General features: G+C 39.0%; 1 protein-coding gene across 1 annotated transcript; it reads left to right on the forward strand.

Moving 5' to 3' along the window:
- Window positions 1-11758: 11758 nt before the first annotated feature.
- On the forward strand, window positions 11759-15815 carry LOC116132774. The gene is made up of 2 exons (XM_031418445.1): window positions 11759-12723; window positions 13572-15815. The coding sequence occupies exons 1-2, from the start codon at window positions 12057-12059 to the stop codon at window positions 15401-15403; spliced, it is 2499 nt and encodes an 832-aa protein (XP_031274305.1). The 5' UTR covers window positions 11759-12056; the 3' UTR covers window positions 15404-15815.
- Window positions 15816-20022: the final 4207 nt, after the last annotated feature.

The raw sequence follows: 20022 nt of genomic DNA on the forward strand, positions 1-20022 counted from the left end.
ATGTCATGAATCCTCGTGAAAAGTAACCTTCACAATTCGTGGAGATCAATCGATGTTTCCCTCTATTGGAAACGTCAAACGTCAGCATGGTTATCTCCTCCACATTAAATGCGCCATCATTCACATTTAATGCTTTAAAAGAGAATTTCGTTTCAGCATTGATTGCATTTAATGCTCATGGTTGACACTTATTACATAAAGACACGTCTGTTAGATAAAACTTATTTTATTGACCAAAACCGCTATCAAGTGCAATGGATAACATTTGAAGAGGTCATTCGAATAAAACACTCTTCTCTATATGTAAAGCTCAAAACGAAGTGATTTCCAATTTTTGATAGCAAAATACCCTAAGTATTTTCAGGTCGCGAATAATAGATAGAGTTCGAAACACATCAGTATAGCATTGAGCAGGATCCGACATAGGTTGTTGAACCTCTTGAGATGATCACCTCAGGTCGCTTGTGTAACTCTTAAAGATCCATGTCGTGACCTCTACTCAGCTTGCTGATTGAGTTAACCCATTAACCTCATGTCGTTTTGATTGTACTCAACTGCTAGTTCGAGTAAGTTCTCCTCCAAACAAGTCAGATCGTAGCATAATCATGAAGTCCGTAAGATCCAATTCTTGAAACTTAAGAACTAGGGAGCTTCTATTAGGCCTAAAAAATCAGGGCTAATGCGAGCTTACGTCAACGGGCACCAATCAGAGTTCAAGAAGGCTTTGCATAATCCAAGAGCTCCCACGTCGTCCAAAGACAGAAAGAATAAGGTTGTCATCAACTTGGCAAATTCACTATGAGTGAATAAGGATCGCACATCTATCCATACACCAGGCGATGCGAGGAAATTTCCTAGGTCATCGGCCAATGGGAAGCAAAGAAGGATTTGCACGGTACCTGCCCACTTGCAGATTTGTAATCATTACCTTGATTTCCTCCACTATAAATAGAAGACTCTCCTTCTCATTTTTGGGATTCTGAAAGCAAAAACTACACTCTAATTGTATCTCTGCTCACTATTTGCTATACGCGACCTTATTGTAATCTATCATATATACAAAAATAGTGGACGTAGGATTCTCTTTGAGCATCCGAACCACTTTAAAAATCATCTTCCATTTATTTACCGCATTAATCATTCACGTGTAATTTCTAAGAATATCTTAGCACTTTGTACTTGCGAGTTATTGGTGTCAAAATCAAGCATCAATAGATTGTAATAATTACGATGATCAAATTGAAATTGAAGAAGAAAAATTTGGGATATAACCACGAAAACTTTAAAATAAAAAAAATTTTGGCAAAAAAGGGAGTGATTTTAGTTTATATATATATATATATATCAAAAGTTATTAGTATATATTAAGTATTTTTGCGAACAAAACATTTTTGAATAAAAACAACATTTCTCAGGTTCAAAAACGTAGATTCTGGATTCTCCAAGATTGAGAACGCTTCTTTCAAAGACTCTCCAAGAACCGGAAACTCTCACAAGAAAACCAAGATTTTTCTCAATCTTGGAGATCTTTTTAGGTTTGTTTCCCAAATTCTTAGAAATATGTCCACGAATTGTTAGTTTTCAATGCTTTATCAAATTAATGTAGTAATATTCAATGCATTTTGCAGGTACTTTTCATTTTAAGAATCAAGATTTCAAATGGACTTTCAAACTCATGAAGAACTGCGTAACATCGTAGTAGGAGCACATGAACATGAAAATCTATCTTTTGCGACAGTAAAAGAGATAAAACGAATCTTAGGTAGCTTTGGCTATTACTGGGCCCCAGATGGATTGGATGAAGTGATGGTCGGGTTCTACCAGCATAGTAATGTTGAAACTGCACAGCAGGAACTTGGTCACCTTATGGATATTGCTGTCCCTGACGACCGATTTCCCGACATTCTATTAGAGCACATTTCGGTATTGCTTGCTGAAGCCGGAACCCTGCTTTGGAGGCCAGAAAGGGCAGTGACACTTTACGCCCTTTCCTACAGAATCAGGAACATTCTGAAACCACTGCAGTTCTCTCTCCAGCACATAGTGGAACAAGTTATAGAGGGTGCAATCCAAGTGGAGGCTGCTCTTGATGAACTTGAAGGACTCTTCTAGTGATGAACTTGTGATGGCTCTTGGGCATATATCAAGTGGTGACCATGCTCACATGCTTTTCTTATATTGCTTGGATAGTTGAACTAGAGCAAAATTGTCATTTGTGATTACTCATTTCATTGGGCTATAAATTTAGGCTCATATTTCATATGAATGGAAGTGTTCGTTCATTTTTTTTTTTTTTTTGGATCAGTGAAGTTGAACTTGATGTGTAAAATACGCTTTCTCAACAATGGCTTTCTCATCTAGATTCATTGCCTATTAAGTTTTTTTCCCCATAAAGAACTCGTATGTTGCTTTTTCCCATCTATAATTGTTGTCAAAATTCATTTGTACATGTTTTGGTACGTATGGATATGGTCATAACGATCTGACATATGGATGCTATAAAAATGAAACAATTAATTCCTCGTTATTTCACTGCAAAATACTAATGAATAAGAGGAGGTCTAAAATTTTGATCAACTCTATCATTTTTATGTAGTAATAATTAAAGGATAGTGTGATGTAAATTTTGAGCTCAATTAAGTTGCATTAATTCGATTCAAGCAAGATATAAATTTAGCTTGTTTGAAAAGAACACTTTGATTATAGAATTGCTTAGATTATGAATATTAAAAAGTTTTATGAAACCGAACCATTATATTATATGGAATCAATTTTTATTTATTTATTTAAAGTTGATATATACTTGAATAAATATATAGTCAAAAGTTAATAAAGTGATAATTTCTTTGGCAACTGTTTTATTACCTAGTAAGGTTACATATTTAAGAAGATGTAGATAATGTATTTTGTAAAACTCCTAGGAGAGTTTAAATAGGTCCACCAAATTTCTTCATTTATTGTTATTAGTATGAGGAAGTTACACATTTGTTGTAATTGCATGAATTCATAGCCTATAATCGGCAAGGCTGGGCTTCTCATTGGGTGATCCTTTGGAATAAAACCGACCAACATATTCACTCACCAGTACCTCTCCCTATTTAGTAGAATTTTCTTCATATATCAACTCCTTAATGGGACCATACAGCCTTGCCGGTGGAGCAAATCGTCCCGCGAAAAAGCATATTGCAGAAACTCTTGATTTACAGAAGCACTCTATGCAAATTGTGTTGTGTTAATCTGAAGATTCACAAACTCTAAAACGCACAATCCCACACAATCAATCAAGAATCAAAACTGAAAACTAAACAAGAAGATAGGAACCCAAATTGGATAAGCTACATCCACGTTAAGCTCTAGTAAACTTGGGGCTTATTGCACTAGAGATCAATATTTTACACAAGTACAATCAGATTGAACTCAATCAAATCACTCTCCCTGCAAAACCTCCCTGGACTCAACTGTTACCCTTTTCTATGAGAATACTAACACAGATCCTCACAACATGAAGGAAACTCAACCCTCAAACACGATTACAACAATCGCACTAGCTTACAGGCCTATGAGATACACATAAGAAACCCTAATAGAGAAGAAGACCTTAATCACAAAAACAGTGAATATGAAGCTCTGAAATTTGACTAAGGACCCTTCTTTTATACTTGACCTGTTGGAGTAATTATGGTCGTCAGATTCAACTGGCCATCAATGATTAGGATCAATCTTGGAGCTATCTCCTAAAACGACAGCGTTGAACTAATGCCCAACGACATCGTTTTGAGCTTCACACCTTAAAATTCTCCACCTTAAAGCTCAAAACTCCTTGCTCAGTTCATGTCTCCCTAGTGCAGCTACCACCCAAGAACCCTTCTTAGCTCTGTAGTTTGCTATCTATTTTATAAACAGCAGGTTCAAGTAGGGCTTGAACTTTGCAACAGTTACTACCTTAGTGCCCATATCAACTGGATTATCCTCTGTTGGTATCTTCTTTAGGTCTATAACTCATTGAGTCACCAAATCCCTTACAAAGTGGAACCTCGCATTCATATGCTTTGTCCTTTCGTGGTAGACTGGATTTCTACTTAAGTGGATTGCACTTTGGTTGTTAGAAAAGATTGTTACTTCTTCATCTATCAACTCCACCTCAGACAATAACCCTTTAAGCCACAATGCCTCTTTAAACACATCTACCATTGCAACGTATTTTGCCTTCGTGGATGAAAGTGCCACAATAGGTTGGAGCTGTGACTTCCAACCTATGCAATTTCCTCCTAATGTGAAGAAGAATGAAGTGGTTGATTTTCTTGTATCCGTGTCCCTTATAAAATCAGAATCTATAAATCTCACAAGATCAAGTGAATTTCCCCTTTTTCTATATTCCAATCCAACATGTAATGTGCTATCAATGTACTTTAATAATTACTTTAGTGCTGACCAGTGTTCTATTCCTGGATTAGACATGAATTGGCTACGAAGAGAAATTGCATAGGAAAGGCTAGGTCTGGTGCTGATCATAGCGTACATAACAAATGCTATAACATTAGCATAAGGTATTTTTTCCATTCTAATTAATTCAGCATCAGACTTAGGACAATGTGTCTTACTAAGCATAAAGTGACTAGCTAGAGGGATGGAACCCAACTTAGAACCAGACATTCCAAACCTGGAAACCAATTTTAGCAAGTAGAAGGACTACTAAAGTTTTAGTTCACAATCCTTCATACTTCTATCTATTACTATCCCTTGGATCTTTTTAGCACATCATAGGTCCTTGATATCAAACTCAGAATTCAACCTTGACTTCAAATCAGTTATCCTAGACTTTGATTTACTGATTAGCAGCATGTCATCCATATAAAGGAGTAAATGTACAGGCATGTCAACATTTAAATCATAGTAAAAGCTGTTAGGAAACGACCCGGTTGCGCAGCGGAAAACAAAAATTTTACAACTACGGATCGTTCCTTAGAACCCAAAATCAGGGCATAGATTTTACAGTTTATGCATAATATGAATCTGCAGAAAAATAAATCCAAAGGTTTAGATTTATACCCACGTTTGGAGGCTCCACCAATGTTGTCTCTGAATGTGTTTGCTACCGATCCAAGTGTAGGATCGAACCAAGAAGTCCACACGAAGACAACCACCAAGAACCAAGGAGGGATTTGCTAGATCCTCCTTGGCCTTAAGAAATCAAGAAGAAGATCAGTATTTGATTTTTCAATCAAACAGTGAGATTGGCGTGAGAGAGTGTATAAGGGGCTGCTGTGTTTTCTTTTAAAAATTAAAGAATGAATCACACACTATTCTTTTTATAGGCAAACCAAGTTGCCCTATTCCCACATGGAATGGGCTTGGGCTCCAACCCAAACACCCCATGTTGCCAAACACTCCCAATTTGATATTTTAATTTAATTCATCATTATCTTAATTAAAATCAATTAATATTTAATTAACATTTAACAATAATGATGATTTAATTAAATATGTGCGAACACACATTTAACCGTAATTTCACTTATTTAATTTTTTAACAAATTAAATAATAGGCTACGACCTCAGCAAATTTAATTGCACTGTGAAATTACCAAAATACCCTTTTGCCTAAAAAGACGAAAACGCCCTTCTTTCTTCTTGGCTCTTAAATTATCTTCTATGTGTGTGACCCATAGGCTCCTCATCATACCGGTAGTGTATAGTATCGCGATTAACACCAATTAATCGTCTCACTAATACACAGACCAAGATTGGCCCCTAGCAAGGCATCATGGCCACCCGATAGATTCGGATTCAGCAAAGTAGCTACCTGTCAACGATATGGTTACCGTACAATACGATCCTTTCATCATTCGTTATCTCGACGAGACGAAGGCATAGAAATAGTGTCAACCTTCGGTTACTCTCGATATTATATATTCAGTTTCTGGACCAATGACCCGTATTATAATCTGGATAGAGCAACAACTCAATCCCACTGTGGCCACAGTTTTAGTGTCATTGCCATATACTGAATTGCGCCGTGAGATAACTTCTCCCGTACCCGGGAGTGATGAATCCTTTGTCAATCCACCATAGTCTTGATACACTCCTTGATATAGCCAATCACCACCGTACTGACAGCTCTGAATAGAACTGCGTTAGGCTAGTGTCAAACTGTACCAATCGGTGCACAAGGCGCTCCGGTGATCTCAAGTCTAAGGATCACATGCACCACCATTCGTTAGAGGATTTGTTCCATAGACACTGGGGTTACCATCCATATGGAATCCTCTGGTGGGTCAGTCCAGTGAACTTGCTGCGGTATATCCGCCTACAACAAGCACCCATGTGTTGCACCAGGTTGTCACCAAACAACCTTGACAAGTGAGATCAGTCACTGCCTTTCGACAGGGTCGTTCAACACTATGATAGCCTTACCGTATTATCTGTGCCCTTATTTCAGAATAATACTAGGGCTACGGACGTTTCTAGAATGGCCACCATATGTGCTCATAGGGTTCTCACTATCAAGATTTGAAACACTTGATACCCTCGTCACGGTTCTACCATTCTAAGGACATATATCAATACATATTGCAATAATAATAATGATTTACGCGATATAGAATAAAATGCCTTTTATTATTGATTAATGAACATTATTACAAAGAGTCAATTCCACAATAATTGATTGGCTCTAGGGCATCTACTCTAACAAAAGCAGCTATCATAATCACTCCTATTAAAACCAATGCTAGTGATAAATGTATCAAACCTTTTATAATATTACCTAGGGGCTTGTTTGAGCCCATATAAAGTCTTGTGCAAAAAACACACATGATCAGGGAATTTGCTATCAATAAAGCCAGCAAGCTATTTCATGAAGATTTTTTCCTCTAAGTTACCATGCAAGAATGCAGTTTTTATAAGCGATACTTAAGCGATCATGGCCAACACATATTAATTATGTATTTTCTCCTCAATTTGACAACCTATTTGCATCAACACATGTTAACTCTGTATTTTCTCAATTTGACAACCTATTTGCATCAACACATAGTCATTCCATCTTTTCTCCTGAATTTGACAACCTATTTGCATTAATACATATTCATTCCATTTTTTCTCTTGAATTTGACAACCTATTTGCATCAACTCATATTCATTCCATCTAACAACATCACTAAATAAACTCAAAGTCCAAAAAGGGAAAGAAATACTGAATTGCTTTATTAGAAATCTTAAATGTGTCAATTACATGAAAATACAACATTATACACATTAACTAAATGTCCTAAACCAACCCAGACTAATAGCAGCCTCGACAGGCTCCATCCTCCCTCTTCATCATTGTCTTCAGCCACTTCCCCATCCTCCAAAGTTATCTAGCACGCATTCAGCATCGGCAATAGAAGCAACAGCCTCTTCGTCTTCTTCTATAGCACCCCTTCCAACAATATCAGTTTAATGCACCACAACCCAATTATTCAATTCAAGACAACCCAGTTATCCATATAAAAAATGCATTTCACATAAACTACAAAAATCTAAGTCCAACTTCCATACCTGTTGATGATATCATCAACAATGGCTTGGATTGAATGCAACTGGCTCTAATCTTCCCCGGAATCATTGGACTCTAGGGTTGCATTCAACAACATCTCTACAGGAGCCTAACAACCAAAAGGTTGATAATTTCCATGGCGTGCTTCACAATTCTAACAGCCATAAACAAAATCTACATTAATAATGAAAACAGCCAAAATAAAAGAACTGATACAGATTAGTGATCATAAGCATACCTACCATAGTAACTAAGGGATCCATATGACCACAAAAGCACTCAACAGCCAAGCACTCCCAAAAGTTGGTCATTGTATCATCATTCAAGTTGTTCATTGGGGTGTTGGTCATGTGGAACTCAAGAAATTTTAGTGCATATACCCCGTAATCAGCATTAAAATATGAGGAAGACATTAGTATTACAATTAGCTTATAGAACAATTGTATTATGTAAGTTTTATACAAAATTTACCTTGCGTCATTTATTGGGACGGGAATGCGCTTGTGTTGCCACTTTCTTGTCAGTAGTTCATCACCTAAGTGCTTAAACATACCACTCTGTCACAACAGTTGCGGGAACAATGTACACAACGGCTTTATCTCTTTCTCCAACTGCCTTCCCTGACAAATACTTGGGTTGCAATCAAGGATCTCCAGCAAGCCCTTCTCCAATAGTCATACAACAGTTATCCAATGCATATCTTTGATGTTGATGATGTAGTATACTCTTTTCACATTTGCCCAACTCTTGCCATATTTGGGCTTTTTCCTCCTCACATACTGCATCATCCTCTCATCAAATCGGTACCTATCAAGGACACTGTCATACTCACCTGCAACCATTCTTTTTCGCTTGCCTCCCCTTGTGACTCCTCTATCATTGGCCTTTTTCATTAACTTCTCACATACGCTTACTAGACTTTGGCCAAATGATACATCGGTTATGACACAATACGGATAAAAGTTATCACCCTCAGTGCTCTGGTGCAACCTCATAAATGCCAAAACCTCATCAATGTGCTACATCAAAACAAAACAACATGATAAGTGTCATTAAATCAAAACAGATTGCTTAAACGATCACGCAATACCTCATAGAAAACATAAGCAAAAATAAGGCAAAATATGGGAAAATAACTCACCAAGTCGTCAACCTAGCGACCCATTGTCAAAATTTGATCAAACCACTTCCGGGGATAATCCTCGATCTTGCACTTCACAATCACATCGCTTTGTTCATCATTGTAATAGGCATAAAGGGATTTTTTCCCTTCCTCATCTACTACCCTAAACAAATCAAGCTTTAATTGCTTCACTACCCCACTTCCTCATTCTTCCTCCATATCAGCTTGCTTCACTTTCCTACTTCCTCCTTGTTCCTCCATATCAGCCGGTTTAGCTTCCCCACTTCCTCCAGCTTCCTCATTTTCTTTCGCAACTCTCCTCTTCTTTTCATACCTTAATTGCATGAAAGGAAATGTCACATGCTTGCTTTTTCGGGTCTCTCTTTTCTTAGGTTGAACTTCCTCCATTTCCAATAGCACGTCAACCTTTTCCTCCACCCTTTGCACCCTCTCTTCCAATTTATCTTCATTCTCATAAATGGTGCTGCTCAACATGTCAAATCGCTCAACAAGTCAAACTTGTTGTGTAGACTGTTTATGAGGTCAACCAATTTAGATTCAGGATGCATAGGCAAACCGGTACTTGGTGGCAAACTAATACTTGGTGGCAAATTGGTACTTGGTGTACCGGTTTGCCAATTAGAAGGAGGCGTATGAACCAGAGCCTCCATGTCTTCCCCCTCATCCATCCCACCTACTTAGCCTTCGGCTCAGTCACATGCTCAACAAACAGCCCTTCCACTACAGTCAAATGCGTGACTCCTTTTAAGTCTCGCATTAGGTGGTCTATCTTCTCATCAAAAACATTATCCAACCTTTTGAACGATATAACATAATCCATTAGCGATTAAGCCCTAGTAGGAGTGATGAATGGATGGACCACTCCCTACAAAAAGAAAAAAAAAATCAATCAAGTTTACAAAAACCATTTAATCTATTATATATTCAAAACACAAATCCTTTAATCTTACCCAAAGTAGTTCAATTTCCATTTCAATTTTCTCATAGTCCAAATGGGCGCTCTTCTCGGTGTGCCATTGCAACATCCTAGGAAATTGCGATGCCTCATCCGAACTCTCCATCCCCCCCCCCCCCCCCCCCCCCCCCCCCCCCCCCCCCTCCTCGCCTTAGCCAGGACAGGACAACCTCATATATCCAAACCTACATTGTAAAAAAAATAGTCCATATCATAATTAAAACACATATAATACAAAAAAAATTAACTAAAACATATTAATATTTACTTGCATTGCCCAAGGGAAGCTAAGCAAATTATATGTGCTGGGTTTCCGCTTCTCGGCATATTGGCGGTATTTAATCGCCATGTCTTTTCCTTGTAGGGAATCGATGATTAACTTAAATGATAACCTTCCCCATGGATAAGAATAAAAGAAGTCCTCATTACTTGCATATCACACCCAATCCTAGTTTATGGCTTTCATTAAGTCAGAAGCCATCAAGACTGAAAGCACGAACCATACCAAGCACATTCAGAACTTCTCTGAAGAGCTATATTAATTTTGTTCCGCTTCTAACCTCTCCTCTAAATCATGACCCGTAATTGACTGTTGCCTTGCAAACACCTTTCTAACAAACGTTTCAGCAGCCTTGCTATTCTTTACCCTTTCTTCAACTTTTACGTCTGGAAATGGCCCACAATTTAGGCCCGTCATTAAGCAGAATTCCATCATCCCAAACCGAATCGGCTTTCCATCAACCAAAAACCACATTTCATTCTTCTTTTTGCATTTAACAATGTGCACCAAAAGATAATGTGGACCCTGCCCCAGAAGGCCTTACTCCAATTATCTCCCAACCCCACAAAATGACCAAAACATGAGTTTCTGATCCCTTTCGGATGCCCACCTAGAATGTCCTTTTCTTAAACACTTGCCAACTAGACCTAACGGTAACCCTTGCTGGGAAGTATGGCACAATATCATTTACAACCTCAAGCCCATAATCCTTATAATTTATGCTTTTATAACACTGCACAATCGATATACACTACATATCAACATAACAAAAAACTAAAACAAGCAACATGTTGGAGTGCATTAGGGGAGTGGCTGTTTTTGGCTTCCAGAGGTCCATGAAGACAAGGGAGGCTGATGTGGCAGATTCGGTGCTCTGGACATCACAGAAGAGAGCTGCATAGGGGGGCTCGGGGCTTGCCTGCATATTACAAGGCTAGCTACGCATGGACAGCCCTGCAATATGCAAGGCAGCCCCCCTACCCCCTATTTCACTCTCATTGCCAATAAAAGCCATCCAAATAGCCACAAACAACCTCCCTGGGGCCTCCATTGGCTTCCCATCCCTCTAGAAGGCCAAATATCCACTTCTCCAATGCCCTCCAACTGTTTGAAAAAAATGCAACAATGACCCTAACAACACACCAACCAAATATCCCCTAAAAAACCAATAATTTCATAAAATATATAGATTATTACCTTTACTTCATCTTCTTCCTCCTTCTCGCCTGATGTTGCGCTGGCATCCTCCTTTTCATTTTCAATTTTGGCTCCTGCCCTCCCTTGTTCACCTGTCGGGCTGTCTTCTGTTGGCACTGTATTGTCTCCTGCTAGACCAACTTCAATCATCGAAATTTGCTCCACTGCAACCTCCGATTCTCCAATTTTCGAACCACTCGCATCACGATTTGAAGAGGGGTTAGGTCTCTGTCAAAATTTGTTTAGGTCAACCATTATTTCTTTCTAAGTAAGAGAGAATGTCTTCAATACAAACAACAAACGATTGCGACAATGGGTGGCGAAAAAGGACAAGAAAAACGCAGTGAAGGGTGGCTATTACGTCGGGGTTTTCTTAGGGTAGATTAAGCAATTGAGTCCGCTTAATCGATTTTGATCGGAGAAGGGGGGGTCGTTTGCAATTTTTAAAATTTAAACAAACTTCTGTTAACTATATAGTACCCACATATATTTAAATCTTTTCAGTTTAACCCGTTTTACATGTTTAATGAATCTTAAATATGCCATGTCAGTTTTTCTAACTTAGAAAAATTCAGGGTTATTATTTAAAATGCAAACTTGGGATGTCCGGTAGTTAAATTTCCTCACTTGAATAGGGTTCTTGATATTGAGCTTTGACTTGTTGAAATTAAAAGTATATGTTGTAAGTGTTCAATTGGAGACAAGTTTTGAGGAAACTAAGGGTTTTTCGAGTGGGATTTATGGGAAAGATGTAAAGTTTGCTGTTGAAGCTAAAGATAATGTAAGTACTAGGTTTGAGGCATCAAGGGTTTGTTGTGAGATTGATTATGGGGAAGAAAATTGATCCTGTGATTAGTGCTGCTAGTATGGCGTATAGTATGAGGAATGAGAAATTGACTAAGGGAGAGAAAGAAATGATTGACGATTTTGTGAATGTTTGATGAAGCAATTAGGAACCACGTATGAAGTTGGGGACATGGTATGGGCAAAGATTAAATCACATCCGTGGTGGCCGAGGCAGGTATTCCTTGAAGCTTTTGCAATGCCTTGTGTGAGTAAAACCAAGAAACAGGGGCATCTGTTGGTTGCATTTTTTGGAGATAATAGCTATGGATGGTTTGATCGAATGGAGCTTATACCATTTGACGTTAATTATGTTGAGAAATCGATGCAAACAGATGCTAGGCCGTTTTTAGATGCTGTTGAAGAGGCAGAGGATGAGGCTGGTAGGAGAGCTGCTCTTGGAGTGTCCTGTCAGTGTCATAATCCTTGTAACTTTCGGGCAACGGGTGTTAAAAGGTTTGTTGAAGTTGATATGAATGGCCATCAGCTCGGTGTGGTGTATTCAAAGCAGCAAATTAAAAATGCTAGAGAAGGGTTTCAGCCTTTCGAGATGCTTTGTTTTGTACACAAGTTAGCATCTATGCCATCTAGTGATTTGAAAAGAAGCATTGATTGGATTAAGAATATCGCTGTTGTTCTTGCTTACCGGAAGGCCGTGTTTGAGGATGTCGATAAGACCTATGCTCAGGCCTTGGGAGAACAGCCAATACATGGTGCCAAATCATTTCAGGCTTTGAATCTGCAGGAGCAAGGGCATTCTCAAGGTATTGATTCTTAAATGTTGATGAACTTGTGTATTTAAGTTTCATTGATTACCATCTTTTGTTTAACAAAGCCTATCTATGTCTGTTTCCTGTTCTGGAGGCGTTGCAAGTTTATCCTTACATATGGAAAAATAGAATAAAAGAGGGGCTATTGAGCTTGAGTTTCATTACCTTTTACTATTATTATTAAGATTGGATTTAAATTGACAGATATCAGGCTCTGGATTTCTCATATAGAATTATTAAACAGAAATCACAAATCAGTATGGCCAGAAATGGCGTTGTGCATTTTGTGATCTTTTTGTGAAATTGTGTGGCAGTCACATGGATTTCTGGTTTGTCTCATGATGATGCCCAGATATCCTAGTGTGTGTTAGTGCTTGATATTGCTCTTTATTGCCATGTTTTCTAGAAGAAGTTAGAAACTGCTCAGAAGCCTTATAGTAAAATCATCAGCTACAATTATATGAATCCAATGTTAGGCAGGATCTAGCTGACTGTTGTCATTGTGATGGTAACTGTTCCATTTCTTGCAAAATGTGGTTTTATGGTTAGTCCAAGCTGAGCCATAAGGTCATTTCATGTAGTTCCAATTGCCAGCTTATATATATGTATCAAGTGGTTTTCTTGGTCACTGGTGATAAAATGGGATGAACAAATTGTTTATCAAATATTTAGCAACTTGTCGTGTATAATATTAGTTGTGTCCAATTCATATTACTTGTCTGGCAAATTGCATTTAAATATTCTGATCTCTTGGTTTCTTTATGTTCTGTCATATGTATTTCTCATATAGTTTTTCGCCCTATTACAAAGTTCTTTTTGGTTTCTTGTTGAATATGGAACAGATCCTTTTCGCAAAGAAGCCACAACTGTAAAGAAGTCAACACTTGAAAATAATTCAATTAAGGCTACAGTTGACGGAGAACCAAAGAGGGTAAAATATTGTGACAGATCTCAAGGTTTCCAACAATGCCGGCCAAAATTCAAAAAACTAGTTGAAACTAGTCATTCTTTGGAGAATGTGCAGGTGGTTGGAAGAGTTTTGCCTCCCCCAGATGCTGTAGTAATTCGAAAGGTTACCAGTAGTGAAGGTCTGGATGAGAAACCAAGAGTTCAGGAACGTTTTGGAGGAGATTTACATTCTGAGGAAACTCTTTTAGCGGGTAAAAATAAAAGGAAGAAAGAATTTAAGTCTGAGCCAGACCTTGAATGTTCAGATAATCTCCTTAAAGATGAAAAACGAGAATCAGGCTATAAACCACACACCTTTTCTTCTGATTCTATGGCTACAGAGCAAATGGTTGGTTTAAGAAGTATTAACAGCAACTTTCCCCAGTTGCTTAGTTATCTGTTAGATCTTGCTCATAGCCCGTGTCATTGCAAGAACAATATCCCTGAAATTGTGCCGAAGTTTTTCATGAAACTCAGATCTGTAGTCTTTAAGAAAGACTTTGTTGTGGCCCCAGCAGCAGAAGCCGAATTAACTGAAAGTTCACCTACTAAATCTTCTGCCTGTTGTGTGGCTAAGAGTCCTTACAATGTAACTGCTCAAGACCTGCCTTGTGCTTTGAAACCACCAAAAAAAGGGCTCAAACCTGATGATTATGCAAATGTTGGAGTAAACAGCAGCATTTGTGATCATGTGAAAAAGATGCCTGTGGAAGAACTGAAAAAAATGAAGGAGCTTAAGTTATTGACTGCAGAAAAGCAGACTGACAGCTGGAAGCTTCTGAAACCTAAAGGTAGCAATGAGAGAAAAATGAATGTGGTAGTCCCAAAAAAGCTGACAACACATACACCCAGGAACATGCAGGAGACTTCAACAAGGGCCGCTGAACCTACAATGATAGGGATGCAATTCCCTCATCAATCAGCGCTGCCCTCAGTTTCAGAGCTCAAAGCAAGATTTGCACGCTTCGGGCAGCTTCATTCTGCTCCTCATGTGTTTTGGAAATTCTCAACATGCCAGGTTATATTCAAGTTCAAATCAAATGCTCAGGCAGCGTATGAATATGCAGTCAAAAACAGATCACTATTTGGCAGTGCAAAGGTAGAATATTATCTGCAAGCCTTCCAAGTTCCTGCCACAGAATTCCCTAAACCAGGCAAGCAGCTTGTTATAGGAAAATCCCCTGATTGGGTTCCACCTGTTATGTCCATGAGCATGGGTAATTCCACTAAACCAAGGTCTACGCCACCTCAGCTTCCAAATGTCCAGTCAAAATCATTTCTGAAGAAGCAACAGGTTGATGAGGTTATCATTATTCATAGTGACACCCCCCATGTCAAAAATATGATGAAAGGGGAGGAAAGTATTGGCACAGAGCAGTTGGCAAATCGCAATGTCAAAATCTCTGTTGGCAATCATTCAAATGATACTTCAGATGCCTATGCAACAGTCAACATTAATCCACAAAACTTGCACGAGGTCATGCCTCCTCTTCCTCTCCCTCCAAACAGGATCTCTTGCATGCTTGAGAACCACAAACTTGACCATTTTGTAGAGATTTGCAACAGGCGATATCTTCAACTTGAAGCAAGGAACAAGTGTATCTATACCCCTAGCAGCGAGAGGAGCATCAACATCTCAAATCAAACACTAAACCTTTTAATGAGATGCCATGACATAGTTGCCAACTTAAAGTGCTCACTGGGATATGTGCCTTTCAATCTCTGATGTGATGAGCAGCAGCATAACAGCCGTGAAATGCAGGAGTAAGTGTGAAATTAGGCAGTCTAGAATCGCCGAATCGCCAAACCAAGACCCTTTTTACTTTTCCTAAAGTTTCAGTGTAAAAAAGTAATGTGGATGCTTGAGAGTTACAAAAAAAAGGAAAGTTGGTATAGGAATCTATTATTATTGAAGAATGATGGGAAGTAGATAGTTGTTACATTGACACAACAGTAGTACAGCTTGTAAATGCTTTTAGAAGGTGAAAAGAAAAAGCTCCCAGAATGTTTCTTATTGTTCTGCTTAGCCATATTATTGGGATAGGTATAAGATTCTGGCGGTCCAACTCTGGAAAACTGGACAATATTTTAAGATTGCAGGGGGAAGAATGTATCATTATTGAAGGTTTCCTACCGCGTATGTACTGCGTGTTATGCATATTGCTGAAGACAATTCCTTCAGAGTTATAATGAGATAATGCCTTACAAGAGGAGTTGTTATAGTTGAACCATATCTATCTATTTTTATGAATTTACACGTTAGCTTAGTTATAAAGACACAGGTTAATTATGGCGGCGTTTCATTTACGCATAAAATAATCTGTTTTAATTAAGATCTTGTATAAGAATAGTGGTCAAACTCAAGAACAATATGCTTTAATTTTCAAATTATACTTCTTAAGTTCCACTAGCCCTTTCCTCCTCCAAAGTTATCTAGCATGCATTCGCATCGGCAGTAGGAGCACAGCCTCTTCGTCTTCTCTACAACACCCCTTCCAACAATATCAATTTATGCACCACAACCCAATTATTCAATTCAAGACAACCCATTATCCATATAAAAAATGCATTTCACATAAACTACAAAAACCAAGTCCAACTTCCATACCTGTTGTGATAACATCAACAATGGCTTGGAATGATGCAACTGCTCTAATCTTCCCCGGAATCATTGGACTCTAGGGTTGCATTCTACAACATCTCTACAGGAGCCTAACAACCAAAAGGTTGATCATTTCCATGGCGTGCTTCACAATTCTAATAGCCTCAGCAGAATCTGTATTATAATGAACAGCCAAAATAAAAGAACTTGTACAGATTAGTGATCATAAGCATACCTACCATAGTAACTAACATCCATATGACCACAAGCACTCAACAGCCAAGCGCCCCAAAAGTTGGTCATTGTATCGTCATTCAAGTTGTCCATTGGGGTGTTGGTCATGTGGAACTTAAGAAATTTTAGTGCACATACCCCGTAATCAACACACATATGAGGAAGACATTATTATTACAATCAGCTTATACACATTGTATTTGTAAGTTTTTACAAATTTACCTTGCGTCATTTGTTGGGACAGGAATGCGCTTGTGTTGCCACTTTCGCGTCAGTATTCATCACCCAAGGTCTTAAACATACTACTCTGTCGCAACAGTTGCGGGAACATGTACACAGCGACTCTATCTCTTTCTCTAACTACCTCCCTGACAATACTCAGTTGCAATCAAGGATCTCCAGCAAGCCGTCCTTCAATAGTCATACGACAGTTATCCAATGCATATCTTGGATGTTGATGATGTAGTATACTCTTTTCACATTGCCCAACTCTTGCCATATTGGGTCTTTTCCCCCTCACATACCGCATCATCCTTTCATCAACCGGTACCCAGCAAGGACACTGTCATACTCACCTGCAGCCATTCTTTTTTGCTTGCCTTCCCTTGTGACTCCTCTATCATTACCTTTTTCATTAACTTCTCACATACGCTTACTAGACTTTGGCCAAATGACACATCGGTTATGGCACAATACGGATAAAAGTTACACCCTCAGTGCTCTAGCGCAACCTCATAGTCCAAAATCTCATCAATGTGCTACATCAAAACAAACAAACATGATAAGTGTCATCAAATCAAAACAGATCGTTAAATGATCACACAATACCTCATGAAAACATAAGCAAAATAAGGCAAAATATGGGAAAATACCTCACCAAGTTTCTCACCTAGCGCCCATTTTCAAAATTTGATCAAACCACTTTCGGGGATAATCCTCGATCTTGCACTTTACAATCACATTCCTTTGTTCATCATTGTAATAGGCATAAAGGAATTTTTTCCCTTCCTCATCTACTACCCTAAAAAAATCAGCTTTAATTGCTTCACCACCCCACTTCCATTCTTCCTCCTCCATATCAGCTTGCTTCACTTCCCCACTTCCTCCTTGTTCCTCCTTACACCGTTTAGCTTCCCACTTCCTCCACTTCTCATTTTCTTCGCAACTCTCCTCGTCTTTTCATACCTTAATTGCATGAAAGGAAATGTCACATGCTTGCTTTTTCGGGTCTCTCTTTCTTAGGTTGAACTTCCTCCATTTCCAACAGCACGTCAACCTTCTCCTCCACCATTTGCACCCTCCCTTCTAATTTATCTCCTTCTCATAAATGGTGCTGCTCAACATGTCAAATCGCTTAACAAGTCAAACTTGTTGTGTAGACTGTTTATGAGGTCAACCAACTTAGATTCAGGATGCATAGGCAAACCGTACTTGGTGGCAAACTATACTTGGTGGCAAACTGATACTTGGTGTACCGGTTTGCCAATTAGAAGGAGGTGTATGAACCAAAGCCTCCATGTCTTCCTCCTCATCCATCCCGCCTACTTAGCCTTCGACCTCAGTCACATGCTCAACAAACAACCCTTCCACTACAGTCAGATGTGTGACCTCCTTTTAAGTTCCGCATTAGGCGGTCTATCTTCTCATCAAAACATCATCCAACCTTTTGAACATGTACAAATCCATCAGCATTCAGTCCTAATGGAGTGATGAACGGATGGACCAATCCCTGCAAAAAAAAAAAATCAATCAAGTTTACAAAAACCATTTAATCTATTACATATTCAAACACAAATCCTTTAATCTTACCCAAAGTAGTTCAATTTCCATTCAATTTTCTCATTGTCCCAATGGGTGCTCTTCTCGGTGTGCCATTGCAACATCCTAGGAAATTGCGGTGCCTCATCCGAACTCTCCATCCCCCCCCCCCCCCCCTCCCCCGCCCTTAGCCAGGATGACAACCTCATATATCCAAGCCTATATTGTAAAAAATAGTCCATATCAGAATTAAAACACATATAATACAAAAAAATTAACTAAAACCTATTAATATACTTGCATTGCCCAAGGGAAGCAAACAAATTATTGTGCTGGTTTCCGCTTCTTGGCATATTGGCGGTATTTAATCGCCATGTCTTTTCCTTGCAGGGAATCGATGATTAACTTAATGATAACCTTCCCCATGGATAAGAATAAAAGAAGTCCTCATTACTTTCATCGCACCCATCCTAGTTTACGCTTTCATTGAGTTAAAGCCATCAAGACGAAAGCACGAACCATACCAAGCACATTCAAACTCTCTGAAGAACTATACTAATTTGTTCCACTTCTAACCTCTCTTTAAATCATGACCCGTATTGACTGTTCCCTTGCAAACACCTTTCTAACAAACGTTTCAACAGCCTTGCTATTCTTACCATTTCTTCAACTTCTACGTCTGGAAATGTCCCACAATTTAGCCCGTCATTGAGTAGAATTCCATCATCCCAAACGCATCGGCTTTCCATCAACCAGAAACCACATTTCATTCTTCTTTTTGCATTTAACAGCGTGCACCAAAAGATAATGATAATGTGCACCCTGCCCCCAGAAGGCCTTACTCCAATTATCTCCCAACCCCACAAAATGACCAAAACATGAGTTTCTGAATCGCTTCACCCTTTCGGATGCCCACCTAGAATGTCCTTAATTTTCTTACACTTGCCAACTAGACCTAACGGTAACCCTTGCTGGGAAGTATGGCACACATCATTTACAACCTCAAGCCCATAACCTTATAATCTATGCTTTTATAACACTACACAATCGATATCACTACATATCAACATAACAAAACCAAAATAAGCAACATGTTGGAGTGCATTAAGGGAGTGGCTGTTTTGGCTTCCAGAGTCCGTGAAGACAAAGAGGTTGTTGTGGCAGGTTCGATGCTCTGGACATCGTAGAGAGAGCTGCATAGGGGGGCTCGAGACTTGCCTGCATATTACAAGGCTGGCTACGCGTGGCACGCCCCACAATATGCAGGGCAGCCCCCCTGCCCCATTCCGCTCTCTTTGCCTAAAAGCCAACCAACAGCCACAAACACCTCCCTAAGGCCTCTATTGTCTTCCCATCCCTCTGGAAGGCCAACATCCTTCTCCAATGCCTTCCAACTGTTTGAAAAAATGCAACAATGACCCTAACAACACACCAACCAAATATCCCCTAAAAAACCAATAATTTCATAAATATATAGATTATTACCTTTATTTCATCTTCTTCCTCCTTCCGCCTGACGTTGCGCTGACATCCTTCTCTCATTTTCAATTTTGGCTCCTGCCCTCCTTTGTTCACCTATCGGGTTGTCTTCTGTTGGCATCGTATCGTCTCCTGTTGGACCAACTTCAATCATCGAAATTTGCTCCACTGCAACCTCCGATTCTCCATTTTGAACCACTCGCGTCACGATTTGAAGAGGGGCTGGGTCTTGTCAAAATCTTTGTTTAGGTCAGCATTGTTTCCTTTTAAGT

This window comes from Pistacia vera, unplaced genomic scaffold (assembly GCF_008641045.1).
Source record: "Pistacia vera cultivar Batoury unplaced genomic scaffold, PisVer_v2 Contig260, whole genome shotgun sequence".
NCBI classification, from domain to species: domain Eukaryota; kingdom Viridiplantae; phylum Streptophyta; class Magnoliopsida; order Sapindales; family Anacardiaceae; genus Pistacia; species Pistacia vera.